At 53.0% G+C, this 22115-nt stretch overlaps 7 protein-coding genes across 7 annotated transcripts; 2 read left to right on the top strand and 5 right to left on the bottom strand.

The window, feature by feature from the left end:
* Positions 1 to 4199: 4199 nt before the first annotated feature.
* INS49_005750 (uncharacterized protein) lies at positions 4200 to 6411 on the bottom strand (the record flags this gene model as incomplete). Its single annotated transcript, XM_043166528.1, has 3 exons — positions 4200 to 4649; positions 4716 to 4926; positions 4991 to 6411. 3 exons carry the CDS (start codon positions 6409 to 6411, stop codon positions 4200 to 4202), a joined length of 2082 nt encoding a protein of 693 aa, XP_043027672.1.
* Positions 6412 to 7779: 1368 nt separating this feature from the next.
* INS49_005749 (uncharacterized protein) lies at positions 7780 to 9924 on the bottom strand (the record flags this gene model as incomplete). The annotated part of the gene is made up of 3 exons (XM_043166527.1): positions 7780 to 9555; positions 9648 to 9788; positions 9856 to 9924. 3 exons carry the CDS (start codon positions 9922 to 9924, stop codon positions 7780 to 7782), a joined length of 1986 nt encoding a protein of 661 aa, XP_043027671.1.
* A 1172-nt stretch (positions 9925 to 11096) lies between these two features.
* Positions 11097 to 11606, top strand: INS49_005748 (uncharacterized protein; the record flags this gene model as incomplete). The annotated part of the gene is made up of 1 exon (XM_043166526.1): positions 11097 to 11606. The coding sequence occupies one exon, from the start codon at positions 11097 to 11099 to the stop codon at positions 11604 to 11606; it is 510 nt and encodes a 169-aa protein (XP_043027670.1).
* A 258-nt stretch (positions 11607 to 11864) lies between these two features.
* On the bottom strand, positions 11865 to 13245 carry INS49_005747 (uncharacterized protein; the record flags this gene model as incomplete). The annotated part of the gene is made up of 5 exons (XM_043166525.1): positions 11865 to 12325; positions 12394 to 12458; positions 12526 to 12643; positions 12700 to 13066; positions 13144 to 13245. The coding sequence occupies 5 exons, from the start codon at positions 13243 to 13245 to the stop codon at positions 11865 to 11867; spliced, it is 1113 nt and encodes a 370-aa protein (XP_043027669.1).
* A 1616-nt stretch (positions 13246 to 14861) lies between these two features.
* On the top strand, positions 14862 to 16923 carry INS49_005746 (uncharacterized protein; the record flags this gene model as incomplete). The annotated part of the gene is made up of 7 exons (XM_043166524.1): positions 14862 to 15033; positions 15125 to 15297; positions 15358 to 15396; positions 15513 to 15726; positions 15793 to 16005; positions 16081 to 16380; positions 16460 to 16923. The coding sequence occupies 7 exons, from the start codon at positions 14862 to 14864 to the stop codon at positions 16921 to 16923; spliced, it is 1575 nt and encodes a 524-aa protein (XP_043027668.1).
* Positions 16924 to 17515: 592 nt separating this feature from the next.
* Positions 17516 to 17740, bottom strand: INS49_005745 (uncharacterized protein; the record flags this gene model as incomplete). Its single annotated transcript, XM_043166523.1, has 2 exons — positions 17516 to 17569; positions 17630 to 17740. The coding sequence occupies 2 exons, from the start codon at positions 17738 to 17740 to the stop codon at positions 17516 to 17518; spliced, it is 165 nt and encodes a 54-aa protein (XP_043027667.1).
* A 1038-nt stretch (positions 17741 to 18778) lies between these two features.
* INS49_005744 (uncharacterized protein) lies at positions 18779 to 21932 on the bottom strand (the record flags this gene model as incomplete). Its single annotated transcript, XM_043166522.1, has 7 exons — positions 18779 to 19629; positions 19691 to 19895; positions 21033 to 21106; positions 21172 to 21354; positions 21423 to 21494; positions 21706 to 21842; positions 21907 to 21932. 7 exons carry the CDS (start codon positions 21930 to 21932, stop codon positions 18779 to 18781), a joined length of 1548 nt encoding a protein of 515 aa, XP_043027666.1.
* Positions 21933 to 22115: the final 183 nt, after the last annotated feature.

The raw sequence follows: 22115 nt of genomic DNA, 5'->3' as shown, positions 1-22115 counted from the left end.
AGGGCAAGGATATATCAGTTTAGCACAAAAAATCGATTTTTTATATATCCTTATGTAGTGCGTAGGTTGCTTAAATTGCTGCTACCTCGGGGGGGTCTGCAGAAGGCTTAAGTACTGCCTAAATTGGGTGCCTTAGGGATCCACATGGCTGCCAGGACGACACCCTTCAAGGCGTTAGCTTTCAGCCATATCTCTTGTCAATAGCAACAGGCATAAATGAATTTCTTTCTCCGTGCCTTTACCCAACCATTGTCCAGACACAGCTAAAAAGTTGCGCTATTCTGTTTTTCAATTGCAAATTCTTCACCGAGGACGGTGAACCACCATGCCACGACCTCTACCGAATAAATGGCACAATATCACAGTCATTCATTCTTTTCTCGGGCCGTGGCTTTCCCAGTTTTTCCCTAGTGAGCAGACAGGTGTAGGTACCACCGGCTGCGCAGAATTGCAAGGTAACTTGAGGTACCGGGGCCTGCCCTCCCACGCGGCGAGAACAGCACCCAGCACCTCACGGACACGCTTCGGGGCACACTCCGAAGACTCAGACCTCCAGACGTTGGTCACGTCAACAGTGGGACTTAGTAGACCACTCTTTAAAAGGCTCAGTAGTCCATATCACAGTCATTCGTCCTGTCAAGCTTCTCATACTTTGACAGCAGCTGACCACGCCACGTTTCCATCCTCATCGGCGCTCTGTTGATCGACTGGCTACCTCTCTCCATCTCAGAGTACCTGAGCCGCGTCCAGCCCCCGAGCTGGGTCCGCTTCAGTTGCGCCCGGCCGCGGAATCCGCCCGGGTGGCGCAGGTATCCGCGAAAGGTCTCAGTCGGCCTCCTGCAGCTGATATTTACTTCCGCCCTCGTCACATGGAATTAGAACGTGCGTTCAGGGTGGAAAACGCGGGTGACCAAGATATCAGTCCCTGATAGCAGAATTCTTTCTGACCTCTTCAATGTACAAGATAATGCATATAGACGATTTCATGCACAATTGGCGCCTTTGATATTGTGAGAACAAAGTCATTCTTCTCAACTGTCATTATCAAATTCCCGCTCCTAACCACCCGCCGCCCGGATAACACCTCCTATCTCAAAAGTTTCTAGCAACGCATGGAAGGCCTTTCCATAAACGTGGAATACTGCTTGGAGATATTATTCTCAGTGAGGCTCACAAAAATGCAGTATGAGTACTTGCCCTACGGAGTTGGAGCCAAAGCCACCACAGCACAGGCAGCTTGACACTTCCCGAACGCCAAGTTGCATGCAACAACAGCTGGGCCTGCTGCAGCACCCGCTGTGGCCCCCCAGGCTGCTCCAGCAGCGGCGTAGCAGGCCGTCACAACGCCTGCGCATCCAGCTTGGCATATGCCGTAGCCTAAGGGGCCAGCATTGACAGGAGGTGCTGCTGCCAAGAAGATTGAAAGTAAAGGAAGAATTGAGAGATTCATATTGCTTGGGTGTCAGCGTTTTGTTTGACAGGGTGAAACGTGTAATGAACTGCGTGAAGTCCGACAAAGGTGTTGTTGTCAGGAGAAATATGATGTTGGTGAGCTATCTGCGGGTACCAAAGCCAATTTTACATCATTCAGTATCTTGCTGCACCTGGTTCAACTCAATCGCTGTCTGTCTCAAACGTTACCTCTTTTATAAGTATTTATTTTATTATTAAGTATTAAAATAGCTTATAAAAGTAATTATAAAAGAAATAATTAAAGAAATTAAGATAATTAAAAATTAAGGAAGGGGTGCATACGCTGCGTGGGCGCGCGCGCGGAGGGCTGTTTTTTTCTGTGCAGAGGGGGGAGCGTGATCAAAACGACAGGGGGGGGCATCACTTCGTTTGAGACAGACAGCGACAGCTTGCGAGGGAGGCTGTCTGACGTCAATTTGCTCGCGATGGCCGGGCCATATCTGCTGGAATGTTGGGTGGTCGGCCTCCGGCAGCTGCAGTGCCTCACTGCCGTCATAGTGAACCCCGGGAACTCAAACCTTTACGTCTATCAATCATTTTGAGGCAGAGGAATTCCAGGCCGCAAGCAATAATTGAGTCACCCCCAAAAAGACCCCTTGATGGGTGACCTCCCTGTAACACGGGTAACAAGCATCTGATGACGTCGGCCACACGTAGATCACCAATCTCTGAAGGAGGATGGGCCTATGTGTTTTATTGATACTAAGTCATGCTGAGGATCAAAAGCGGGAAGATTTTCGCTGACTCACTTGGACAAGTCATCATCATCGTCGACGTCATCATTCCTCCTTGCCCCCAGGCAGGACCTGGAGCCGCCTGGATGGTCGATACAAACTCTAAACTCCCTGAGTGTTCTTGTCGATAATTTTGAATTATACCGATACAAAGCCCAACCAAATCCAGCTCCTGACAAGTTCCTGGCGGCAGCCTGCGTTTCCCAAGCCCTGATAGAAGCAGTTGACATGAGGATTAGGAAGCAGACCAAGACAACTCGAAAGGGCTCTGCGGTGGTTACTAAAGCCCCTGCAAGACCTTTCTTGACCCATTACGATGTCCAGGCAGTCCGCGCTAAGTATGATCCAAAGTACGATCTAAAGCACAAAGCTACCTACCAGGGGGAAGGGGAGGCAGAGTACGCCCACCTAGCTTCTACAGTACGCCCACCTAGCTTCCAGCGTTGGCCCACCCAGTATAAGGAAATTGGCTATATGCACTAATAAAACTAAGTACTTTCTTAATAAGCAAAAAGCTACCCCATATCCTTAAAAAGCTACCCTGGCTAAGGTAAAGAAGGCCCTTAAGGATAAAAAGGGCCCTTAAGGGTAAAAAAGGCCCTTAAAAGATAAAGAGCTTTTAAAAATAAAGAAGGCCTTAAAGGCATAAAGAGCCTTAAGTAATAAAAAGGGCCTTAAGGGATATAAAGGGTATAAAAGGGCATAAAAGGTATAAAAAGGCAAAGGGGTAAAAGGATAAAGGGGTAAAAGGGTAAAGGGGTAAAGAAGTAAAGGGGTAAAGGGGTAAAAAGGCGGAGGGGTAAAATCCAAAGTATACCTATATTTTATTAATACATGCAGCTAATTTCCTCATACTAGGTGGGCCAACGCTAAAAGCTGGGTGGGCGTATTATAAAAGCTGGGTGGGCGTACTTTGGCTTGGGGAAGGGGGGTTTTTAAATGGGTTATGTAATATAATTATAATTTTATGTTTAATTAAAATTTAAATATTATAACGAAATGTTAATAAAAAGCTATTAAAATGCTATTAAAAATAAAATATATTAAAAAATAAAATATATTAAAAAATAAATATTATATAATATTATATTAAGATTAATTTTATATTAATATATATTTAAATTATTAATTTAAACCTTAATAACTTTAAATTTATTTTTATTTTTAAATATTTTTATAATTCCAAAGATCCTTTTATAATAAATAGTTAAGCTAGTAAAGAGCAAATAAATAGTTGGGTTAGGGACGAAAAAAAAGGGATTTTTTTTTAAAGGGGGCTATGTTAAATGCTAATATCATGTCGCGTCATATCACATTATATCAAGACTAAAAGTATGTTAGGAATGAGTACATATTAGTGACGTGTAAATAATGCAAGGCACACAAAAAAACATACTATTAGAACCTTGATAGCATGTCACTATCATGTCACTATTCCATTAACTTGCTTGCAGCACCCAAACGAAAACCCCCCCTCCCCCTGGTAGGTAGCTCTCATGCAAATGAAGAAGACAAAAACCAACACGACGAAATAATGGTAGGAAAAGAGTTGGGCGGTGAGAATGATGGATCTGAACGGGCGGAAGATTGCTTAGAGAACCAGACCGCTGGCCATGAGGAGGGTAACAGTACCGATGACCCAGACTATCAGCGCTTAGAGAACTCCAGCGGCATAAGGGAGTGCTCTGGCCCGTCTCAAAACATAACCACCCGCCATTCAGATGATGAGGTAGACTCTTCAGCACCGTTCCCCTCATTGGCAGCTGCAGTCTTCACTCACATTCCACCACAGACAAGTAGCCAAGATCGTCATGTTGCCACGGGAGGCATTGCACGCGAGGCATCTCTATCGGCGCCGGGCAGCAGGATGTCGACTACAACAGCTAGGGCAAATTGAGTCTGGTTATTATCGCCGAGATATTTATCCTAGGCATAAAGAACATATCCATCGCTATCTGCGTGAAAACCCTCAAAGCTTATAAATACTATGGTCTATCTAGTAGAAGTCGGCTTGTGTCCAACAGCCATGTGTTCGGCCTTATTCACGGTGCCGCCGCTATTTACATGGAACATGTCGCCATTACCAAACTGAATGTTGAGATCACCGCTCCCCGAGTAGACAAGTGTGACCTTACCCGCCAGCGAATCGAGCGCCTGATTGGCCTTGGCGACCTGGTCCGGGGTGGCGAGGCGGAGGGCCTGGTTCGCACCGAAACTCTTGTCATTGTCCAGGATGCGGCGCGTCAAGGCCTCATTCCGGTTGTCTGAGCCATCCTTCTTATTGCAGCTGACCTCCTGGAAGGTGGCGGGGAGGTCCTGCATGTTCTTGATGTTATTGGATCGTGGCGATAGCTCATCCAAAATCTCTTCAAGCAGATCAGCCGTGAATGTACAGCCTCGGCTTTGAGCAATGAGCTTAGCACAGGAAACGGCATTTTTGATCTTTGCGAGATGGTTGTTAGCTGCTTCACGCGTCTTATGTAGCATCTGTGGAATTATATGGCCTACCTCGTGTCCGTTCACCTCATGATCTGTAGCGATTTTCTGGAGCTTCCCCTCGTCCAGACTTTTCACAAGGCCCAGGAAAGACTTCCAGAGTGCCAGACGCTGCTTACTTCCTAGGTCTCCGTAGTGGATCTTGAAATGAAGACGGGTCAGCAAGGCCTTGTCGATATCCTCTATTCGATTCGTCGTAAGGATAGCGAGCCCCTGAAAGGACCTGCAGAATTATCAGTCCAGCCCAGAGAGACGTAGGATGGCGCCAAGCCTAAGAAAGAACTTACTCTAAGCGTCTCAAGAAAATGCTCACAAGCGCACTATTGATTAGGCTGACGTGGTCCCGCCGCCGGAGAAACACGTCGCAATCTTCGACTAGCAGCACGCACTTCCACGAGCTCGCGGCGGCGAAGACTTTGCCGAGCCGCCTCTCAACGTCTGAGCCCTCAGCCCCCAGCTCGCCCGCGCTGACAGCGTACAGCGGGCGGCGCGATATCTCAGCAACAGCCTCGGCCGTCAGCGTCTTGCCGACGCCAGGGGGGCCGCTCAGCAGCCCGGCCAGGCCGCGGCCCTTGTCCTTGGAGACATCATCGGGACCGCCGTGCCTTTCGTCCTCCGCCCGGTGCGCAGACACGAGGCTGCGCAGCAGCTCGCGCTTTCCGGGCGGCATCATGACCCTGTCGAGGGCCTTGTCGTTCCACTCCGGATCGCGCAGCTGGCTGACGGCCAGCGCACTCCATTTCTTTTGGTCGAAGCTGAAGCCGATGATGCGGTAGTGGCAGAACATGAGGTCCTTGTCCGGCGTCTCTGCCGGTGAAAAGGCCTTGGAGCGCGGACAGGACGGCTTGCGAAGCGGGTCTGACGAAGAATCCAATTTGGGAAAGCGACTGGGGTCGACCATGACCCGCCCAGAGATGTGTAAAGTCTCTTGATCCCACTCGCTACCCGCGCGGCGTGAGATGAGCGCCATGGCCCCGTGCTGTCGACACGTTGGCTGCGCCAGCAGGCCAACGAAGGTCTTCCCCCGGGCGTGTAGTCTGCCACGTAGGTCCTTCTCTTTTGGGTGGTACGCTAGGGGATGCGCGAGCAGGGACGTAATGTGCGCAGTGCCCTTGAAGGATGAGATTTTGAGGAGTTGCTCGGACCAGCCGAAGCCCTGGCTGTCGTGGTTGAGGCATTCAGACTGAATCGCGAACCACTTCTCGCCTGTTTGTTGGTCCTCATGGTAGCCAAACGACTTGCATCGTAGGATCTGTGGCTCATGTAGGGCGTTCACATCCGTGTAGACCTCGACGCGTGGCGGGAAGAGACACCATAGCAGGTCGTAGCTGATCAGCCCCTTTTCCGAAAGTGCTGTCAATTGGGACGTCGTTGTCGCGTACTCCTTCTGCACCAAGGCCAGCGCCCCTTCGATATCGCTGATGATCACGTCGTCCCGTGTTTGGCCTTTCTTGGCACGTTCTTGGTCTAGTCGTTGACGGAGAGCCGGACTCGCATGCCAAAGAATCTCGCATGTGACCTCGGGCTTCTCCTTATCGAGTCCTAGGGACTGGGAATCCGGAAAGACATCCTGGAGGACACGAGAGAGACTTTGAGAATTGATCTCGACGTGAGTGCTGGCTATTATGTCCTGGTTGCGGATATTGCGTTTGACGATGAGTGCATCACTTCTGGCCGAAGGAACTCCATTTTGAACGTTGCGATCCATCTGGAAATCTTTTGCGTATAAAGATAAAGTATAGGAAGGTAAAGCCACTCTGGAAAGCGAAAGGGTGCTGCGGTCGAAACGATTTCAAAATGACACCGGTCCTGAGCTCCTCTCTACGGTAGATATATGTGACCGACGACATTCTTGTGGAGAGATTGTATACCAACAAGGCGGCACCAAAACATGACCACAACTGCCTGATCCACGCCGCGCAGGCACAGGAGCCTCGCATGGGAATGGTGCGATCAGGGCCGAGTCTCGCTCTAGCCGCGCGGTTGCCTCTGGGTCTGGTAACTCGGCGCTAAACGCCAGGGGTAGGGTCCACAGTGTACATGCACCACAAAAGCTGGATAGCACCTGCCTTCAAGTGGGCATGAGTGGAGCGCCGTGTCCTGCACAGTGCATCAATCAAGACTTTGAACTTTTGTCCTTTCCTCCCGAAAGGATTACCGCAGTAGTTGTTCTAGAGAGGGTGCGGCAATTTCTTCCGGGAGACAGGCATAAGATGCAATGTCTCGTGCATGAGTAGTGGGTTGGCAAGCAAGGTTGCCAATTCCATGAGGTCGAAACGGTGGGGTCTGATTGGAACATGGCATCTCACTTCGCCTCCGTCGCATTGCGGCACAGCAGCTCAACAAGTGATATCTGATACTATGCCGACACATCCATACTATGAGTACCTAGGTACGTCGTTACAACTCAGCAAGGCGAGAATTGCAAATTGCCACTCGAGTGATCGTGTGTCAACCTCGAAGCTTGGAACTCGAGCGGGGCTGCTGTGTGTATCAATTCGTTCTAACTAGGTGTTCCGTTGTAATATTACGGCCGGATTGCCCAGAGGTGTTTGCCTGACTTATGCGAACGAGTTGATTTGCGCGCTTAGGAAAACATGGTCACAGCCATCGAGCCAACAGCGACTAGCATCCTGGGCAAATGTCGGTAAAATCGCCCAACAGATCGCACAAGAGGCAAACGAGTTTGAAATCAAGGGGAAAGGCAATATGAAACAATATTTGTGGAAGCGCCGAGAACTACAACGTCGGGTCAACCATGATGAAAGGGACTCACTAATATCTGCTGCCGCCGATGAATGAGACATGCGACTGAAAACTAACACCTAGAAGCGGTACTTCTAGCCTAGTATAAGACCAGTGAACAGGCTATCGAGGTATAGTTGTGTATGCGGAAGACAGCGCGGACAATAAAAGTGGCATAGAAGGTAGGACAGCACACATCCAACGTTCATATTTGGGATAGCGACAATCATGACGCTGATAAAATCCCATCAGATATGTATAGAGAGCCGCTGAATGCCTGATTGGGCCCGAGGCTCCGATATCCCACAGACGCCACAACAATTAGAACCTTCTAAACAACCACCTCGCTCTCGTCCTTCCCAACACGTCTATACCCCCTTGCGGAAGGGCGCCACCCCCTCCCACCACAAGCAATGCGGTTCCAAACCAACCAGGCACAGAACCCCAGCCCAAGCAGAGCAAAAACGTGCTCCACAAGCCCAAGCACCCCGACCCCGACCTGGCCCACACCCACCACACCGGGCGTCTGGCCACTCCCACTCTCACCAACAGGACCATCCGAATCGCCAAGGCCCTCCAACAGCGGAAGGACGTCCGCATCCCCAGTGATCTCAGGGAAGCAGTGCCACCTCCCACAAGTCTTCCAGTCCTCCTTGGCGGGGACGTACGTGCGCACCTTGGAGCTGTTGGCGAGCGACCTGCCCTCGGCGTCGAGCGCCTCGGCAAAGGACCAGGGCCGCGCCCCGCCGACGGTCATGTTGGTCTCGAACCCAGTCCGCGGCCAGTCGCCGGCCCACTGGAAGTCCTCGTCGGGCGGGGGCTCGAGCGACCCGGACTGCGCGGCGGCCGACTCGAGGATGGAGACGTGGAAGCGGTAGGTCGCCGCGCGGGTGTCGCCGTTCCACGAGACGTACATGGTCATCAGGGTGGCTGGGGTGCGGGAGTAGGCCCAGAGGTCGGGGCGGGAGGTGGGCTTGCCCTCCCATTGGGTTGGGAGGGCGGCGGCGGTCGTTGAGTTGATGTTTGTGCCTGTGTCGGTCGTGTTGGTGTTGTTGGTATGCGGGTAGAGGAAGGCACGGTAGTTGTTTGCGCTCCATGACAGGGCCTCCGACGGCGGCGAGGGTGTCTGTTGTGCCGGCAGCAAGTTCGCGAAAAAGACGGGCTCGCTGTCGCCTTCGGGTGGGTACTGGGCAATGGCACCATGGCGGCCAAAGTGAGTCAGGATGTGGCCGTTGGGGAGGAGCTGGACATTTCCCATGCCGTTGGAGTCGATGTATCGCCTATTGTCCAACTCTGTCCCGTTGAATCCAGCTGCTCCTTCGGGGACCCGACCGTATTCGGATATTTGCTTGGCTGACATGCCTTGTGTGTCGAGCTCCACCACCAGCGCTCTCGACGGGTTGCCCTTGAGGGCTGCGCCGTCATTGTTGTTGTTGAACAGCGAGATGATCATGCCTGAACTGTTTATGTATGAGAGGAACCTGGCATCGTGCTGCCGGGTGAGGTTAAAGCCTTCCATCTTGAATGACGACTTTGCTCCCCCGAGCCGCCAGATGATGCTCCCGTCAAGGTGCGAGACAAGCATGATGGAGTCCAGGTGGCGCACCGAGATCAAGTAGTCACCTGCAGGGGTCTTGTCCACGCTGTTCAGGTGCACGGGGTCCCATGCGCGGTCGGGTGTCTGGCCCTTGTGAGCTGCAATGAACTCCTTGCGGCTGGGGTTCTCGTTGATGTCCAAGTGGTCGGACGCACACCACTGAAAGGGGACGCGGCCGTCGTCAGAATAGAGGGGAATGTCTTCAAAGCACGAGTCCAGGACCCACAGCGCATCGAGAAACCTCGGTGGGTATGTTGTGATCAGCGCTGTGTTGTCGGATGTCAACAGGAACTCGTGGAAGTCGACGGGGGCTTCATTAGAGGCGGCGACGGTGCGCACGATGTTGTAGGATGTGTCCATGATGACGCCCATGCCGCCGCCATGGGTTCCTCGCTGTTGGCCTCGCCAGAAGCATAGATGTGGTGCATTACGGTACTGGCAGACGTACAGGCCATGCACATCTGTGCTACCTGCACCTCCAGAGGCGGTGATGCCCGACCATACCAAATTCTGAGAAGAGTGTCAGTGTATAAATAAACGTGTGCAGCGGATGAAGAGAATCTGGACGGGAAACAAATCGGAGCCAGGAAGATCAAGCTTACACCATCAGTATCAAAGATATAAGGGCCAGAGTCCGGTCGATATGGGCTGTCGAAAGACGGCGAGACGAAAATATAGCCCGGCGTGGCCCGCTCGGGGTCAACAGTGAGGATGTTCAGGCGTGGTGGCCTGAGATCAGGACGCTTCAAGCCATACAGTCAGTACCGACCCTCTCAAGGTGTCCGCGGGCATGAGACGGCATGTACTCACAGAGTAGTAGAATGGGAGCCTCCCGTACCCCGGCCAGTACTCGATGAGCGGACGCGGACGTTTAGGCATGCCGGGCTCGGGTGTGATGGGACGATGCCGGCAGGAATGATGTGCAGCGCACTACGCTCCCGTATGATTCGTACCGACGATACAACGTCGGGTTCTGTCCGAGTAGTAGAGCCAGAGGTTTCCGTCTGCCGGAGCTCGGATGGATATGGCGACCTTTTCTCACACCACAGCCCGTTCCCGCACACTAGCTGTACTCTTCGAACAGTGCCTTGAGGAAGTACGTGTGTTCCGCGTACCGGCGGGTTATTCTAGCCTCTCGGTTTGGATTTGTTCAAAGTGGCTTTCAGAAAATTCGAGACGAAGCACAACAGGATGATGATGATGTTAGGTTAAGCACAGAGCAAATGTCAAGGTGTCGTTGGAGCCAGGCTCAAACGCCAATGTCGTCTCTGGGCCGGTGTTTTGGGACGTCGATCAGACGGGAGGCTAGTGCGGTTCCCCCTGGCCACGACCATGTTTAGGGGGCGTCTTGGTGTTTGAGGTTTCCAGGGGGCCACAGAGATCATCTCGAGTCGAGGAACGTTTTGTTTCCATTAGCAGAGCCTCAATAGCCCTTGCTATTAAAGCAGCAGCATCGTAGCTCATCCATTCTGCTGGCACTGTTGATGTCTTGGAGATCTTGGCTGAAGGGCTGAACGTTGTGTGATGTGTGCCATTTGCTGTAAATCCACCCCCAAGACATCTCACACACGCTTGACTTGGCATGGGTCCGACTCCCGAGGCCGATTCATGCCGGCCAAGAATCAAACCCAAGGGATCGATACCGCGCAAGGACATCTCCTCAGGGCTACTTGGTCATACTTGTGTCTGCACTGCACGTGAAAATTGTTGCGTCCGTACTTGTAGCCGTGAGCAAATTTCAAGTTGTTGTTGATGTTTGGACAGTTGGTCTTCAGGGTCCAGCGTGAGGGGGTGGATCGCCTCCAGGATACCCCTGCCCTGAAGCAGGGGGCCTGAACTCGGGGCCGTTTGGCCGTTTCCAGAAGGAGTTGGTGCCGTCATTGTGGAGAGCCTCAACCTCACCTCATCGCAGTGCTGCAGTCCTGTTTTCCAACATCGAATCAGATATACCCGGAGATCTTCTCGCGGGCACCACCTTATTCGAAGAGGGCTAGATCACGCCGAGGGAAGGTTCGTACAACCAACAGTGCCTCTTGTCCAAGTCGGCCGCCATGGCCCCTCAACAGCAGCATCAACGAGCAGGCCTCAGCCGGTTCCCGATGGCGTACCGCCTGTTCTTCCTCTATATAGAGCCCGTCTCGGCCCTCGTGGGCGCCTTCTTCGCCCACTTCCGCCAGGATGACTACCTCCTCCTAACCCACGCCGCCTCCGCCCCGGCCCCGGGCCAGATCCCGACCGGCACCTCCATGGTCCTGTCCCAGCTGGCGAACCTGTACCTGCTCTTCACCCTCAACGAGGCCCTTGTCCTCCGCTCCACCTCGGACCCGCACGTCTGGAAGACGGTGCTGTTCGGGCTCCTGGTCGCCGACCTGGGCCACCTCTGGACCGTCAGGCAGCTGGGGCTGGACGTCTACCTGCCGTGGAACTTTGCCCGGTGGAATGCTATCGACTGGGGCAATATTCCCTTTGTGTATCTGGGCGCCAGCATGAGGGCTGCCTTCATCTCCGGGGTGGGCATGGGTGGCCGTGGGACAGAGGCCGATAGGGCCAAGAAAGGCTGAAGTTGGTCCGAATTATCGGCCACTGCTCATCAGGCCCTTGGCAGAAAGACGGCGTATCGGGGTCGGAGACCTGCAATCATTCCGACGTTGTTGCTGCCGCAATCGCTTCTCCTGGCCTCGAGGTGGGGTCGACGAGGTGATTTCCAAAATATAGTGGCACGGATATATGAAGCTCTCTTCCCACACACCTGGTCGAATGCACAAGGATGATGGCCTCCCAATCAATCCATGAATTCCGTATCATTTCCCATCAGGGAACTAGCTTCTGGTCACCTTGACCTCCTCCGTGACACGGATCGCATTCGCCCCGGGCTGACCCAGCCGCTCGGAATCCCTCTCCTCAACGCCCAGAATCTCCTCGTCGCTGTGATTCTCGTCCTGCCTGGTCCCAATGGCGATGGCATACGTCGAGGTACTCCCCATCTTCTGCTCCCCAAGGCTGGGCTGCTCGCTGCTGTCCCCGCCCGGAGACGTCCGCCTCTTGCCCGCGATCCGCTGCCCGGCCCCGCCCCGCGGCAACAAGGTGCTCCCGCCGAAGGTGTGGAGTGCGAACCCGGGGGTCTGGCCGGAATTGTCCTGCCTCTCGTAGCTGCCCGTGCCTCGGGATGTGAACTTGTCGAGGAAGCGGTTGTACAGCGGCCGGCAGACGGGCACGGCTATGCAGATCATCGTGACGGCGATTTCGGCGGCTGACCAGATTATGAGGCCGACTGTGTCTTCTGGAGAATGTAAAGATTGTCAGCGGGTGAATAATCTCCAGTCCTTCCGATAGTTGGTTTCGACGAACTTGTGTAATTAGGGCTTGACAGTTGAGGCACGTCAATCGTTCTTTTGATGCCAAATGCTCCAGCTCTGTTACCAGATCGTCAGCCGCTGTGGAAAAGCTCGTTTCGAAGACTTTCCAGAAGGGAAACCTTACATGACTCCAAGACTCAGACTAATTAGAGTCACCATCTTTTCCCGGCGACCCATCTGGAGGTTCCAAATAAAGAACCACGGAGAAATGGCGAAGAAGAAATCCGCCAGGACACAAAGGACTAAACCGATTTAGCACCAGGATTTTCTAGCGGCCGTCCCTTACCCGCCGACTTACTGCACAACAACATAGACACCGGTGTTGAATCAACCTGGCAGTATCCTCCTGGAATGCTGCGGTCCCAAAGATATTTCGGCGGCGTGCACTGCAGCCAGAAGACAAAGCAGGTAGAGATGCTGGCCCCCATAAGCGCGGCCATGACGACCCAGATCAGAACCTTGTGCATCCTCAGGTGGATGATGCGCAACAGGAACAGGCCCAGTGACCATTTTGCAACAGCCATTCCTACGACCGCGAATGTCTGCCCGATGGCCTCGAAAAGGATCGCGTTAGAGAGGTCGCTTGGCTCCAACGTTGAGGCGCTCTGGCCAAAGCCATAATCGGCGGCGATGGTGATGAAAATGGTGTAGCAGAGCAGGCAGATCTGCGCCGACACCACTCTATAGTCAGCAAGGGACAGCAAAAACGAGGGATTTGGGAAAATTCTTGTCGGGGACTCACAAAAGCGAGATTGTAGACGTGGTCGTCGGCGCCGTGGGATTGGATCACGACTACTCGAGTGTAAGACCGCAGAACCACGCACACCAACGTTGGGACCACCATGATCCACATGACCAGGACGGCCATAGGGCCTTGCCCACCCATCGCCATCGTCGACAAGTCAATCCCCCGTCTCTGTCGCTGGCGATGGCGCGAGTCTATTGAAGCTACGTGGTGTGGAAAGAAGTTCTGGGGGCCGCCTCAGTCAGAGGCAAATTTCTCCAGTCAAGCACTCGTCGATCAACGCACCGGTCAATCAGGGGGGGGGGGGGGGATCTACCCAGATCGGGGGATTAAGGCAGGTATTCCCATGTGTCATCCGTACACGTTACGTTGTTGTGCACAACGAGGAAAGTACTGCGGTCGCAGTCACGGTCACAGAAGATGCCCACTCCTGAGGACACTCGATTATGCAGTCTATCGTAAAACTGTTGCCGCTGAATGCATTACTTACTCATGTCTTAATGCAAGGGGAGCCACTCCCAATGACAGGCTTAATTTGGAAGGGGGACGCTGGGAAGTCGTTCGCGTTTCCAAATCTCCGCCCAAGCAGCCAACCGAAGGCCTGATATTTGCCGATGTGGGGGGTCTTACAGTAGTTTGATGTTGCCGACATAAAAGGACAAACAAGCTCGCCAGTATCACTGATATATCTAGTTGCTGGTTTATAGTTACATTCATGCGTTCATATGCCGACCCGACCTTTCTATGCAAAATCGATGACGGACCCCTAATGTTCAGCGGCACTCAGGGGACATCTACGTGCTTCGACCGCCTCAAGCGATGGTATTTTTCTCGGACCCCAGTCGAGCTGGTAGCGACCACTATGTAGTCAGCCTTTATGTAAGTTTGAGGCACGTGTGGGCTCTGGTGGATCTTAAACATGGACAAATGCGTGCTGTGGAAGGCCTATAGACTAGTAGCATCCCGGGAAAATCTCAACCTGCGTCCTCGCGTCTCAACGCCTGCATACCATATTCTCCATGGTTTCCAGACCGGTCGCCCCGTTTGGAATGTAAAGCGACGCCTGTGGGTTACCCGGATCCGTAAGTGGGCCCAGTGGCCGTATTTTGATGCCTTAGGGTTGCATCGCCGTCGGGGTCCCTGGAGTCCCAGCGAGTTTAGATGCCTTCCGGGGAACCAGTCCCTACACCCGACAATTAACCATCACATACGGATTGATCCTCGCCATCTTGATATTAAGGAGTAGGGGATTTGGCCGTCAATAAGCGCCAAAACAATGCACTTATCCATGAACAGGGTGAAAAAAAATGGTGCATTCCAATGGTTTTCTGATCAGAGCCTCTATGTTAGTAGTCCAATTTCATCCGAACAAACAGCAGTGTAAGGGATAGCACAAGAAGATCGTCAGGAGCCCTATGTAGTGTACGATCATACGATGTCTAGTGTTGCCATTTTTCTGTGCAGTCTGACCCCAGTAGCCCAGGCGATTTGCCCTATGAGGCCCATCGTGCGGGTGGATCCAGCGTGGTATCGTCCCATAGTTACTCCGTGCAGCCTACCACTGGGAAGGCAGCCATTACACTCCCTTCCGTAATATTGCCATTCCCCCGAATTCAATTCTTTGCTTGGGATAGACCACCTGAGCACCCAGGTTGGCGTTCATGGAATTCAATAGCGACATCACACAGCGTTGAATTAAGTGTCACCCCCTCAAAATGGACGCAAAGACGGGTTACCTTGAAATAGGCACGGGCTTGCTAATACGGAAGCCGTTGCCAGCGCTGGGATTCTTTCTGGTCGCCTTGCCAATATTCGTTTTCCTGACGTGGTGTTTACTGTCCGACTTGGGATCCTCTATACGTCAATATCCTGGACCATGGCTGGCTCGTAAGTCTAGTGCTTTACTCTGTATCTGACCACTTCAATGCACCTAAACGAGTTCAAGGGTGACATTGTCATCTCGAACTGACTTGGACAGGGTACACGAATTTGTGGCGTCTTCTTCTCGTCCGAAGAGGAGATTATCACATCCAGATCAAAAAGCTTCATGAGATGTACGGCCCTATCCTACGCATTGGCCCTAACACATTGGACCTTGACATTCCCGAGTTGGCCAAAGTGCTCTACAGCACTGACGGCAAGTGGCGCAAGGTACGAGATTGTCATTAGCAAGCGTGTGTAGACCCCATGCTGATGCCGGAATCGGGTGAGCAGACAGAGTTCTACCACAACAACAGCACAGTGATCAATGTATGTCGAATTCGCTGTCGTCGCAAACTCGCGGCGACAGTGATCGAGACTCTGAAGCTTCAGGCTCTATGTTGCCGATAAAATCTTGGCAGTGCTGACGGGAGAATACGCCACAGGGTAAAATTACCTACCATCTCTTCAGTACCACGGACCAGGAAGAACACGCCCGCATGAAGAGAGCGATAGTCAAGTATTATTCACAAGGAAGTGTCTTAACTCTGGAACCTTTGATGGATACCGTCATCGGCGACTTCTGTGATCATCTTGAAACCAGGTTCATGAATGGCAAGCAAAACCCGGAGTGCGACTTGGGCCAGTGGATTGGATTCTGTGAGTAGCTTAGACTTACCGTAATCAAGCAAGAGAACTTCACTGACCAATTCTGCGTAACCACAGACTCATGGGACATGAACGGCGCTGCTTCCTTCAGCGAGCGTTTCGGCTACATGGACACTGGCCGGGACCATGACAAGACGATCGAGATCGCGGACAAGGCATTGGACTACTTTGCAGCAGTCGGGCAGATGCCATTCCTGGACTTCCTCATGGACAAGAATCCAGTGATGCGCATCGGCCCGCCAAACCTGGGTAACATCACGCGGATTGCAGGTACATTGATACCCTCGACACCGCGCCGGAAACAAGCGAGATAGCGAGAGTATCACTAATCCTTGCTTGCTTCAGTTGAACATCTCATCGCCCGGTCCTCTGGCACGGATCTCAATTTCAACCCAAGGGTCCCAGACTTCCTGCAGCACTTCCTCAATGCCAAGAACACCCACCCGGACATGGTCGATGACGGCGTCATCATGGGATACCTACTGGTGAACTTGCTCGCTGGAGCCGACACCACGGCTATTACTATCCGCGCGATATTCTACTACGCCCTGGGCCACCCGGAGGTGTACAAGAAGCTGGAGGCAGAGATAGTCGCCGCCGATCTCGGCAAGATTGCTCCGTACAATGCCGCTCGTGCACTACCCTGTAGGTCAAATTGACGATCATGTCCAGCGCCACGCTCATGACTAAGTGAAACATACTGACCCAGGGTGAAACAACCAAGATCTCGAGGCAGTTGCCCGCGAGGCAATGAGGATGCACCCCGGCGTGTGCATGCTCCTGGAGCGCTACGTCCCCTCCTCCGGGCTTACTCTCCCCGACGGGTCATTCGTCCCGCCCAACACGGCAGTCGGTATCAACCCATACGTCGCCGGCCGCAACAAGTCCGTCTGGGGCGAGGACGCGGACGAGTTCCGGCCGGAGAGGTGGCTGCGGCGCCCGGCCGAGTCGGACGAGGACTTCCAGAAGCGGCTCAGGCTGTTCAACGCCTGCGACCTGACTTTCGGGGGAGGTTCTAGGGTTTGCATAGGGAGGAACCTGGCGAACATGGAGGTGTACAAGATCGTGGCGACGTTGGTGGGCCGTTATGAGATCCAGCTGGTTGATCCGCGGAGGGAGTGGGAGGTGACCGGCAGCTGGTTCCCGAGGCAGAAGGGGCTTATATGTACTCTGAAGAAGAGGGCTTGAAGCGGCACGGCGTGGCCCACACCGGTATCCTAGAAGGGTGTTCAGCTGGAACTCCATATTGAGGCAAAGACCAATACCCGCCATGCTCGGAACGCGGGTAAACGCTAAAAGAGAACATCATCGAGTCTGTAGCCAAATTCTCAAATCGCGTTGCCACCTTCTCTGCAATCTGACTGATGGCTCTTGTACTATATCGAGTGCAAGGGAAGTTTATTAGCCCTGGACCACGTTGGTTTGGTCTTCACTACGTAGACGGAGCTCTCTCGTCTCCGAACGCATATCTGCCTCCGTTAAAGCACTGTGTATGCTGCACATGACATATTCTGCTCGGTACTTGAGGCAATTGAACCACTTTTGTTCCGAAGTGGAGACAATTCTGAGGCACGTCTTGATGTTTCCCAATATCAAACTACTTGGGTAGGTACACAAGCAAGTAGTTCAAAAGCCTCCCGATGTGGCACCGGTGTTTTGAGCATTGCGTCCACACTAGAACCATCACTCAGGCCATCTGATTCGGGTCGCCTCTGAATTTTCATCCTTAAACTGCAAACTCTCAATGCGATTTTTGCAGTGTCCTTGAACGAAGTATAGCCTAGTTGCAGCAAGTCACGCAACCGGCGGGTGGTCCCAGGCAGCAGACGTAGCACTACACCACCGTGCATCAGCGAGATGTCCTCGATTACATGTTTCAGATGGGAAGGCTTACTCCTTGGGGAACCGCGGCATTAACTGCAGCGTCCTCTGGGGACACGGGAGGGGCTGCCAAGACAGCTGCGGTCTGCAGGGCGAGGGCGATGGCGATCCTGGTGAACTCCATGTTGACGACGGCGATTCGGACTGAATCTCTGATTTTATCAAGTTGAGTTGGAAATAACTGAGGCTTTGCTTTGTTCTTAGAAAGAGCCTGAGTGAGGAATCCACAAATTGCTTACCGCCCCTGATGGACCCTTCTATTTGTCGAACATGGCAGTTGACAACTGACTTTATATCGTTCACAGAACAATCGGACACGGATCAAGTATATCGGTTATCGGACCGCTCAACCCAACTAGTAAAGCCGCCGAGTCTGCTACAGCGGATTTTACGTGCTGATCGACCGAGTGTGCGCAACCAGCCTAGTCTTGGAGGAGCGAAGGAACGAAGGATTGCATACACCACGCTGTGAGAGGTGCGCCGGACCGCGAGACCGACCAAATCCTCTCAATCATCGCCCTCATTGACCCCCTCAGAATGGATGCCAAGACATAGCACCATGTTGGAGGGCGGAACGTCGAGCCCCAGCGAGCATTCTATTACTCAACCTGGCCGCGCAAGCAGCAACCTCAGCCAGCGCATCAATCTTCGTGAGAGGAAGGATCATTCGTGTATTCAAAAATTCACTCAAGTTGCTGTGTATCTATCCAGAGGAGTCTAGAAAATAACCATGCAGGATCATGACTATGGAACTTGATCGATGCCTCAGCGGATGCCGGGCCGCAAAGAGTTCAACCTTCTGGACAAAGCAAATGGGATGGGCAATCACCTGGACCGAGGCTTCCATGACGGGTTAAATTTGTCCCGTATGTCCATTGATGGACTTGCACAAAACGAATCGTTGGGACAAGTTCTCACTACTTCCCCACGAGGCGGCATTTCCCCCCTTCTCGACCCGAAGTCCGCTGGGCTTTGGAGATCGCCGGCAGACTCCTCAACCACACCAGCGAATATCTCCGGATACATACTCTTTGCACGTATCCGTGATTCTTCCATTATGTAGCTTGAGCGGATCAGGTCGATTGATGCAAACCAGTGACGCCGTAGTATTCGTATCTATCAGGGAACCGGCCAGCGATATTTCGTCCCAATTCCTACCACGTCAAGAGCTCTGAAAATCGCGGTAAGCTGAGAACATGAGTATCGCAAAGCTCTGTGCTTCGGGTGACTTAGTCGCCGGTGTCCTGTCGTTCCAGTTCAGTGGGTTCACCACAGGAGCCAGCAGCCCGTCACTTCCAATCATGGTTGTGACTGCCTCTCTCTTTTCGTCTGCCCAAGCTGTATACTTCAACCCGAACCTCGCTGGCTCGAGCTGGACGACCCGGTAAGCTGTGGCCGCGAGCAGCGTCGTCCCCGCCAGTTCAGCAAACCAGGTGGTGTCGTTGAGGTAGTTGCGAAGAAGCGGCTGATCCGGCTCAGCACTGTCCAGGGCGATGGCGCCGTCTAGAATACCCTTGATACTATCTACCAGCCTCTCGAGCAGCAAGTCGTTAGCCTCAAGTTTCGAATTCTTAGCCGTTGCCAGGACACGGCTCATGCCTGCGGCCGCCCAGGCATTTCCCGTGCTCCATATGCCCTTGTCGTTGTTCCCATCCGGGGGTCCGATGATGTGGTGCCAGAGCCCTGCTGCGTTCCATGGAGCATTATCTCCGCTCTCGTTGGCCGCAACGCCCAGGACATCATGATATAAGTTGCACTGCTGAATGGCTACATCGAGCAGGGTAACATTGTTGGTCTGAACAGCCCAGTACGCTAGCGTCGGTGGAACCATGTAGATAAAGTCAGCCCAGAGCTCCACGTTGGACTCACGGTGGCTGATGGCGCCGTTGTCCCATCGTGGAACATTATCGAGCAGATGAGTTGCTTGACGCTCCGCCGCCGACAAGTACTCGGGCTCCGTCTGCCCGATGAGGATTGCCGACACCCCGAGAGAGGCCGGATCACCTGCGGCACCTATTGGGGTTGTCAATTTCCATTGCCTGGTGCCGAATATGCACATGCACCAGTCGCTTACCGTCGCCGTCGATGAGGGTCGTAGAGTTTGTCCGAATGTTCGGCTTGGCGTATGATAGCGACTGAATGTCGCCGACCTGCAGAACCGGGATTCCCCCGTCGGGGAATGCAGCCTTGCCGAAGACAGAGAACTCGGGGTTGTACCACTCGAGCAATGCCTCAGAGAGTGCGCCGTATTCCCAGCTGTGCGATGCCAGCAGCCGGCCCTGCATAATAACGTTATTGATGAGTTCGGACGTCATATCGAATTTGTCACGTCGTAGGTACGAAAGTCGTGTAGTGCAAGTGGATTGAGCGGAACACAAGGCAAGCCAAGTTAGAATTGCGGAGGGGTAGCATTAAATTATATGGACAATTCACAAGCCACGGAATCAATTCTGCACCTTCGCCCCCCACCAACTCAATTGCATTACGAACCACACCATCAACGCGCATGCTTAACAACGCGTCATTGGTCACTTTTGGAATACTGTACAACTTCGCTAACTTTGCCCAGAACCCGTGATACCACCTCGTTCTACGGCAATTTCCAGCCCGAGCGTCCCCCCTGTTTTCTCGACTCCGTGGGTACTTTCGATGGTTCTCCAACTTCAGCGCGTCCCCCAGTGGCCTTCCAGCTCAACCAGCCCGCGCCCACTCAGCTCGCCCACAGGCGTTCCAGCAATCTCGGACGTCATCCCCGAGGCTTCACGGGTCAACGCAGCTGGCATCGCACTTGAGATTGCAGGGGTCGACTGCAGTTCAGGCTTGTCGACTCTCGCTTGGCCGTTGGCCTCCTTTGCACTGTCCAGCCGGCTGAATCGCTTCTTTTTGACTCTCCAGGCGAGCAGACCGACCAAGGCCAAAAGAACAACGCCCCCGATAACACCCCCGACAATAGCTCCTGTCCTGGTTGCGCGTGTGCTGTCTGACCCAGTCGTCGCAGTCGAGCTTCCTGGGGGAGCGTACGGTTCTGTTTGGTTTGTCGTCCCAGTGAATAATCTCGCGAGGCCGGTGCTCGTCCACCCCCCATCGGGGAGCAGCGTCGTCGCGTTGCCAGTCGGCCCTCCCCCAATCACATCTGATATTATCGTGTTAACCTGGTAGGGGGCTGCATTGCTATCGAAGACACTTCCCCAGCTCATCGTGGTCAGGTCGAGGACCGCCACCCCCATGGATTCCCAGTCGCACGTTGCTGTGACTTTTGAGCTTGCGATACCCCCCACTGTAATCATTTGGCGGTTGCCGACAATGTGGCACGTATGCCCATATCGATTTGCGGTGCCCTTGAAAACCTGCATTTACTGGGTATGAGGCCAGGCTCATCTCTTGCTCTCAATTGTCGTCGGTGGGGGTTGACTCACCTTAACCCATTTGAATGATGGGATACTCAGAACCCAGATTTCGTCGTAGTATTCATTTGTTGTTGGATTCCATCCTGTCCCTGTTCAGTGTCTGATACGCTTCTTGAGCCATGAGTGCTAATGAGGGAACCTCATTTACCTCCATACATGTGAATGTTGAAGCTGGACTCGTCAGGGGCCGAGACCATGGTAACGCAGAAATCGACGCGAGGATCCGGGGCCGCCCCGATGATTGTTTGAGTGTACCACCCATTGTCTGAGTTCGTGGAAGTGGAGTTGAAGGCGGACTCGACATCAAAGACATGGACTTGTCTCATGCTGACTGGTATTGCAATGTATCAGCCACAAGAGAGCAAAAAGTCGGAGATAAGTGCATCAGTCTCTACTTACTGAGTCTCGAATTCTGATCAAGCCCTGTCGCTCCACCAAAGGAGATCAAGGTGCCCATACCGCCAAACCGGGCTATCGAAGCCATACCACCTCGCAAGATCGGATCGCCGTCGTTGAAGATGTCAGTTGATATGTTTTTGGCCTAAAACTTCAGATGTTAACGGCGTTTAGGTGGTTGAATTGGGTGACAGACTTGCCTTGTGGTGCAGTAAATCAAGAACCACCATTCCTTGCAAGGTCCGTGGTGCAGTATCACCGGAGTAGTCTTGCCAACTGGACATACTGTCAATTGCACCGTTGAGATAGAAGCCTAGACCATGCTCCGGTATTTCGGCGTATGCTCCCCAGCTCGGTCTGTTGGACACATTCATCAAGACATCATATTGAGTCCATCCGTATGTGTCAGTATCGAAGCCCCAGCTACAAACTTCGAAATCAGTATTTCAACACGTCCGCGAGAAGCTGCCGGCAACTGGGCACTTACAGGATGTATTGGGATGTCGTGGGCATTTGAAACCGCGGGAAAGAGGTATTGATGTCAGGTGTGACGCCCCCAAACAAATATATTTGTTTGTCATTCGGCATTCCGTGGAAAAGAGCACCAGATTGCACAATGGGTACATTGTTCGAGGTCCCCAGCGCTACAGTCTTGCTGATTGCAGTCTCGGTGATGTTGGTCTTCCAATCCCATGA

The sequence above is a fragment of the Diaporthe citri genome (genome assembly GCF_014595645.1).
Source record: "Diaporthe citri strain NFHF-8-4 chromosome Unknown scaffold_2, whole genome shotgun sequence".
In the NCBI taxonomy this organism is placed as follows: domain Eukaryota; kingdom Fungi; phylum Ascomycota; class Sordariomycetes; order Diaporthales; family Diaporthaceae; genus Diaporthe; species Diaporthe citri.
This window is presented reverse-complemented; position numbering and strand designations above follow the sequence as displayed.